Here is a 7,965-nt window from a genome sequence, read left to right on the forward strand (position 1 = left end):
AGTATCGGTTTTGAGCCAACAACAGTCAAAGTACTACAGCTTTCTGTAGAAGGCAACAGAGTGAAGCTGTTTCCATTGGCACTGCTGCCACTTTGGATCTCTTTGTTCTGATCTCCCTCCTTTCCTCCTTTACCTCTCTACTGGGTTCTCTCTCTCTCTCCTCTTTCTTTTTCAGCTTGTGTGGTACATGGAAGCAGGGGCTGCCTTTATCTTCGGAAGGCATCTGAAGAAGGTTAAAGGCAGTAGGGCTCAGGGTTCCTTAGGCCTCCTTCTAGTCTAAGAAAAATAAGCTCTCAAGGTCACCTGCCAGATCAGTTCACAAAACTGAGAGGTCTACAGAGAGGGTCAGAGCCAAACACAATATGACCATGCTTGCTTGTGCCTAGAATATGCTCTATGCATGCTCTGCCCCTGGGGATAAGTCATATATAGAACAGACCACTCAATGGAAAATTCAGTTGGGGCAGAGGTCTTTTCCACATTGACCATGACTTCAGTATAAAAGAACTGTGCCAAAGAAACTTGGTGAGAACTTAAATGGCTATTTAAAAAAATAAATAAATTTCCCTATGTTTTCCATAGTATTCTGTTTAGGGAAAAGAATAAGGAGTTAAACTAGAAAATAAGAAGGGGTAAGGCTTATAAAATCATTAGCATTTTTAAGTATTATGAAGGGATAACAGAATCAATAAACGTTATCTTCTCTCATTGTAAGGAGTCTGTCTGTTCTGTCTTCATACACTTCCCCACCTCCAATAACCAAAACAAGGGCAATTAACATAGACATCATCAGATCTGTATCTCCTCATACTTAAATCATTACAAATTTAAATATTCATGTTACTAATATTTTTGCCTCATTGGACAACTTTGATATGCTGATTTTTCCATGGAAACCTTATAATAAAAACCTCATTATCCTTTTTCTCTATTGATTCCATATTTTTTTTCTTTTCCCCCCTCACTCTTGTCCCCCTTCCACTAACTCTCCTTTCTTTTCTCTCCTCCCCTCATATCCCTTTGTCTGTGCCACACACTAGTACCAGAGAAACTCAAGGGCACTGCTTAAGCCTATTAGATTTGCTGACCTCAAGTTTAGGGATCCAGTTCTTGACATTTGAAATAGCCTATTATAGATACTTTCATCCCAACTCTAAACTCAGAGATTAAATTAGACAATAGTTCAGTACTTAGAAGATGACAAGGTGTAAACTGCTATTAAACTACCATATTATCTGAAAGTATAAGTGAACAAACAAGGGCTGAGATTCTGGTCTTTCATAAGCATGTAGTTAAGCAATCGGCATTTTGGATTTGTTCCAGGATCAGAGGCAACGAAAAGGTTCGGAGGCATTTTTGATTTTATAAATTTTCTTCAGGACAAAAAGTATGTTAACTGCTAGACAATAAACACAAACACATACTTAATAAGAAAACAATTAGTTTAACACAGGGAGTAAACAACAAAACATCAAAACTATTCTACTTCAGGCTCTCAGTATATGACCTGTTTTTCGTATTTTAGTTTGGTTTTAGGCTGTCATTTATTATCCTACCTTTCAAGTTTCATTACGTGCCATACATACCCTTCTTCCTCTCAGCCGAAATGAACTTCTTTCAGTTTTTCAAATCCTTCCGGTGTTCTCTTCATTCTCTCCAAGCCTCTGAATATGTGCTTCCCCCACCCATTACACTTTTTTCTTCCTCAGAGTAACTCCAAGTCATCTCCTTTAATACTCAAAACTATACAAAATACTTCTACTATCTGTTCTCACAGTATTTATATTCTTTATTAACCCTCACTCACGCTTTCCTGTAATTACTGCTTTAACCAAATCTTCCCACTAGATTTAGCTGCAAGAGGGCATTTGCAGTGCCTAGTACAGTACTTGACAAATAATATTCACCAGTAGTAATTTGGCACACAATGCTCGAGAATCCATAATGCCATACAAGGCTTAAGAAGCTGTCCACACACCAACTCTACCTACGCTGTTTATTATTCCCACCACTCACCCGGTTTCGGTTCCATTCTTCCTTGCAAGCTGGTCTCTCTTCTTGGAATGCTGATCACTGCCTGTGCCCCAAATAATTGAGATCTGCTCATCTTTCAGATCAGACCAATAAAATATCAAGAAAAGATCCTCTGTTTTATTATCATGCTCCTCCCTCCCCCAGCAGATTTCGCAATTATACGTGTGTGTAGCATTAAAAGGATTAATGAGGCTCAAAAGAATTGTAGAATGAAAGAACATTTATCAAAAATGAGTTAGTCATTTTTGTTGTTGTTGAAAAGTTGGCTGCATGAAACGAAGGATGCAAATTTTACTTAAGCAAGGTAATTTTTTTTTTTTTTGCGGTACGCGGGCCTCTCAGTGCTGTGGTCTCTCCCGTTGCGGAGCACAGGCTCCGGACGCGCAGGCTCAGTGGCCATGGCTCACGGGCCCAGCCACTCCGCGGCATGTGGGATCCTCCCGGACCGGGGCACGAACCCACGTCCCCTGCATCGGCAGGCAGACTCTCAACCACTGCGCCACCAGGGAAGCCCAAGCAAGATAATTTAATACAGGTAGTGAAAAGGACAATTACAGAGTTCCCAGGGAATATTACCTACTGTTGAAATCAACTTCTAGGCCCAAAATGGAGCTGTTCTTGCTACGGGTGCCACATCAGCAAACCAAAACTTAGACAACCTCCATTAGATAATTTTCTGTATAAAGGCTTTATCCTTCCTGTGAGCACTCACTCACTTAGCAGTTGGCCCAACTCCTTTGGAATCGGGCTGTTCCTGTTGGAACTGTGCTGGTATTTGACCTGCAGACCGTTTAGGAATTTTCTTTTGCTCTAGGAAAAAAACCTGAGAAATGGGATCTCAGTAATCTACATGTTGGAGTTCCCCCCCTCCCCTTTCGGGGACTCTGGATAGTATTATATTTAAAAATTGCAGTCCTACCTCATGCACGTATCAAACGAAGAAAGAAAGATGTGTCTTCTGAGGTCTCTCTTTCCCCTCCTCCAATTTTCTTTGTCTCAGGCCCTGCCTCCAGTGCCAGCTTCCTCCTTCCCTTCTCCAAGACGGGTACTAACACGGTTCAGATAGTGGGAGTCTCTGCAATAGGCCTTTTTTTAGGCCTTTTGAGAGATGCCCACTCTTCAATCCTTAACTTCCTCTGCCCCCTATTCATTTATTAGGCCAAGACTTTTTAGAAAAGTATCATGCTGGGATTTCTTCCTCCCCAAAAAGGAAATAATAATTCTAGAATTTGACAGTAGATAAATAAGCCTTCAAAGCAATAAACTCATTCCTTGTAATACCCCTATTTTACCTGTGCGAAAACCCGAGGCCAGGGATGGAGCTTTGTCCAGAACCTCTGAACAATAAATAACACCGTTATCCCTCAGTACCCTATTGTTCCTAATCCCTGCAAGCTACTGACATCCATTCCTACTGAGATCAAATTTTTCGATAAACTCTTCTATTCTCTACTTTGTTATACTATGTAGATAATCTGTTTCTCTGCCCCCCCTTCTCAAATTTCTTCACAGAAAGACAGCATCCACCTGTTAAAATGTTTGGCCTTAAGGGGATGTAATGTCTCCAAAGAAAAACTGCAGTTTGCTCAAACCCAGGTTCAATATTTAGGACACCTGATCTCGAGGACAGTGGAATGCATTCTTTAATAGGTATGCAGAAATTTCTAAAAAGACAAGAGGACTCCGAAAAGACAGCTCTAAGAGGGTCCTTACAGTATGCAATTAAACAGGTTAACTTAGTCCATCTGCCAGGAATACAGTTTGGATCCAAATATTCTCTTTGAGTTTTGTACCAGGCTATAAGATCTCTGTGTCTGTCTGTATGTTATGTGCGTCCATATATGTGTTATAGATATTTGTTCTTTTTATACCTCCAGATGGTATTGCCAAAATTAATTTATAAAAACAGTTCTATTTAACTGGCCTAAAAAAATTAAGTACTTATATAAATTAAATTATCAGAAATATAAGAGAAACTCAAACAGATGCTTTTGTGGTTCATGTGATCTGGGAAAATATCTGGCATTAAAGCTAGTTTAAATGTGTTAGTCTAATTGAAACAGGCATGTCTTTAGCGTTATCAGCATTAAATATAATACTTTTATTCTACTTGGGTTTACTAGTCAAAGAAGTTCATGTTATCTCTGTTGCAAGTTTGTTAGAAAAAAAATTTGCTTGAGTTGATGGCTGACTTTGTCTAATGTCTCATGAAGTTTTTGTGAGTAATTTAAACATAAATGTTGGGAACAAATAATTCAGATAGATGAAAATGGGGTTAAGAGTTTTTAGGTGCAATAATTATGTTTTATGATATGTGTCCTTAAAAAAATAGCATACTCAAATCTTTATTGAATGTCTGGATCATTCTCCAAACATGATAAATTACTAAAACATTAATTACTGAACACAGATCTATTGACTTTTGGCTTTCTATTTTAGAGAAACCAAAGATAAATTTTTGCCTTTTAGTAACCATGTCTTGTGTCACACTGAAAGACTGTACTATTTAAAAGGGCATATGCCTTTATAAATTTTTGTCTTTTAGTAACCATGTCTTGTGTCACACTGAAAGACTGTACTATTTAAAAGGCCATATGCCTTTGGAAACTAGAAAATACATTTATAAATTTGCTAGTCTAAAATTGCTTACTTCTTAGTTTTCACTAGAAATCAAAGTTTCTAAGGGTTATATATCTGATTAATAAATATGATTAAAGCTACGAGAAATAAGGAAAACATCGCTGTATGCAAAGGAAGTAGTTTTGTCCTAAAGTAAAATGTTGCCAGAATAAAAAGGAAAAGACAAAATCTAAATGTAAAAAGAAAACTGTAGAAGGGTTTGTGAAACAAGAATCTTTTGAAAGAAATTTTATATGCAATAAAGTAGGATAAGATTAAATATACTTGCTATAAGAGTTTTTAAAGTAAGCTTTAATATCAATAGTGTACTTAAGTAAAACTGGAACTTAATTTTCTTTCAGCTGCTAAAAGCACAAAGTTTGCTTGGCCTATTGGTCTGCTCCTGATAAGAGACTGTGAAAGGTTTTTCCTTACTTTTTTGTGTTTTATCAAAATTATTTCCTGTGCTTTTATAAAAAAGCTGTCTTTTTTATAAAGAAGAGCTAAGGGTTTGGTTTGGTTTTTTGTTTTTGTTTTGCAGCTATGTAACCTTCTCTATTTGTCTTTTGAAATCTTTTTGTCATTTTGATTAAATAGATACTTAGTGTTTTGTAATCTCCGGTAATCTTATTTGGTCAAATGTCCAAAACCTTTTGATATTTTTGAAACACTTCCCCAAAATCAAACTCTAAATTAAGTCATTTTGACCTGAAAATAACTTTGGGAATCTCCAGACGGCCCCTGGGACTTCTCAAAGGACTTGTTCTCTCTTCTTATAAAAAGGGAGATGTTAATCAGGTTTATCTGATGTCTCAAATTATATGGGAAGCTTTGTCAAATAAATGATGATAAACTTTCTTAGGTTATGTTGTATACGTGAATGTTATTAAATGTTCTAGAGATGGTATGAAAATTCCTATGATTCTGATGTGTCCTGGCATAATGTTATCAGCCATGATTTTAAAGATGTAGTCACAGAAATAACCAAATTGACTTGTCAACTACATTATAATGAACCTTCATCAGATCTTTAATCATTACTATTTTTTTTTTTTTTTTTTTTTTTTTTTTTTTTTTTTTGCTGTACGCGGGCCTCTCACTGCTGTGGCCTCTCCCGTTGCGGAGCACAGGCTCCGGACACACAGGCTCCACGGCCATGGCTCGCGGGCCCAGCCGCTGCGCGGCACGTGGGATCCTCCGGGATAGGGGCACGAACCCGTGTCCCCTGCATCGGCAGGCGGACTCTCAACCACTGCGCCACCAGGGAAGCCCAATCATTACTATTTTTAAGTTTTTGTCATTTATAGACAGTTGTTGTTTTACTCTGGTGCTTTTGCAAATATCATTTCTAGTACCTTTAACCGCAGAAAAGATCCTGACAAATACTCTAGAATGCAGGTGTTAGATAACTATAAGATATTACACAGAACTAGATTTAAAGGACCCTTTTCTTCCTCTCCTTTAAGAAAACGTATCTTTGTATCAAAGGTTAAAACATTTTTTTCTCCTGTCCTGATCCCTCCAGAATTCAAAAACTTAAGTATGTTTTTCATGACAATATGTGTACTTGCATAAATTCAATGAGAATCTGTTCTCCTCATAACAAGACACAACTGGAAATATTGGCTATATTACCAAGGCTTTGGCTGGATTATCATATTCAAGAAAGATGTACACAGACAGATATGGCCAGAAAGCTTTAAGGAATTTCTCAAAAATAATAAATAAATCAGCCTGGTACCTTGCTTACAAGATTCCAGCAAAACACAATTTTGAAAAAGAGCTTATATGGTCAATCACTATTCTTGCTGCATTTATGTAAATAAGCAAACCAAGTTTAATACCAACAAATTAGTTTTACTATGATTATCTTTGATAAAAGTGAGGACAATCATAGAGAGAAAAATCACGTTTGCACTTACGTAGCTATTAAGTTCTAGTTCTATCAATTATCTTCAAGGTTTTGTCATATACCTGCACACTGGACTGGATCCTAAATTCTTCTAGTCTCCAATAATGTCTGGCTACTCCTCTCCAGACTAATGTTTTCAATTTTTTTCCACTCTTCTGATTTGAAATCAGTAAGAACAAAGACTGCCTTGAATCCTCTTGGAAGGGACTATACCAGGTCCTCCTCACTACCCAGAAGGCAGCCAAACTTCAGGGACTCGAACCTTGAGTACACATCTCACAGCTAGAGAAGACCGCACCTGACATGTGGTCCTACACAAACACTGGAAACCTCCAAATCGAAATGACTAGGAGGAGAAGCAGCTGACAACGGAGGCATACAGCTTTCCAAAGATGACCTGACCAGGCCTGTATACCCTTTTTCTCACTGTTGCTTTTTTTTTTACTCTCTCTCTCTTTCACAGAAAGACAATGCCCTTGTTTGTATTTCCCAAATCCTCTTCTTTTGATTATGGCCTTTCAGAAACTACCTCATCATCACCCCATAACAAATTAGTCTTTTCACCTGCTTTTTTTTTTTTTTTCCAAAGAGTTAGAAGGTTCAGAATTCACTGAAGTCTTTCTTTCATCTGGACTATGGACTATAAACCGTTTCGGGATTCTTACCTAGATTCACGGTCTCTAAATTTGCAAGCTTACAGCTGTCTTGCTGGATAACACACTTGGTTCTAAACAGCTCTTTTGGGATAACAATACTATTTTAATATGTCTTTGAAATTCTGCTGTTTTTGCAAAGAGCTCATCAGCTACTGCTCCATACTTATTCCTGCCCTGTCTTCCCAACATGCTCAGTTAATTCTCACACGGACCGCGCCGCCGAACCCTCGCGGGTCGCCGTCTGGAATCCCTGTGGAGAAACACTAAAGTCTGTTACGCAGAGACAGCTAGCGTCCTCTCCTAGACGGTACTTACTTAAAGCGAATCCCCTACGGCCACAAGCTCCTGCAGCTCCCAGGGACGCCAACTTCCCCTTCCGCCCCGCCGCGCCCCTCTTCTGCTCCGCCCGGATCCTCTTCCGTTTCCCCGCCCCCGACCCCGCCCCCGACCCCGCCGTGGCCGCTGCTCTCCCCTCTTCCGCGGCCCGTTTCCTGTTTTACGCGTCGGCTCTTTCTCCCGGCGCTCCTGTGCCGCTCCACGGCGGGCACCCCAGACCCAGAAGCCTCGCCGGCGCCGCGTAGCACCCCGTTGTTGGCCGGGTGCCCGCCCTCGTGTCGTGAGCGAGCCCTGAAAGCGGGCTCCTATCGGCCGAGCTTCGCGACGCAGGGCCGGGGCTGGTGCCCGGAAGCCCCGAAATCCTGCTCTGTTTCAGGCTCCTGTGTAAACGTGGAAAGAGTGAAGGAG

General features: G+C 39.7%; 1 protein-coding gene across 5 annotated transcripts in view; it reads right to left on the reverse strand.

Moving 5' to 3' along the window:
* Window positions 1–7,712, reverse strand: part of ECHDC1 (ethylmalonyl-CoA decarboxylase 1) — a 41,893-nt gene extending 34,181 nt beyond the window's left edge. The window contains exons 1-2 of one of the 5 annotated variants that reach the window (XM_081251368.1): window positions 7,537–7,637; window positions 2,017–2,077 (exon numbers count right to left, since the gene is read on the reverse strand). In XM_081251368.1, coding sequence (XP_081107494.1) covers window positions 2,017–2,032 — 16 coding nt within the window. In that variant the 5' untranslated portion in view covers window positions 2,033–2,077; window positions 7,537–7,637. Of the gene's footprint in view, window positions 1–2,016; window positions 2,078–7,536 lie in introns of those variants that run through there. The other 4 variants (XM_081251372.1, XM_081251371.1, XM_081251370.1 and 1 more) reach the window with 4 other exon arrangements.
* Window positions 7,713–7,965: the final 253 nt, after the last annotated feature.

The sequence above is a fragment of the Mesoplodon bidens genome (assembly GCF_964165515.1).
Source record: "Mesoplodon bidens genome assembly, chromosome: 12".
In the NCBI taxonomy this organism is placed as follows: domain Eukaryota; kingdom Metazoa; phylum Chordata; class Mammalia; order Artiodactyla; family Ziphiidae; genus Mesoplodon; species Mesoplodon bidens.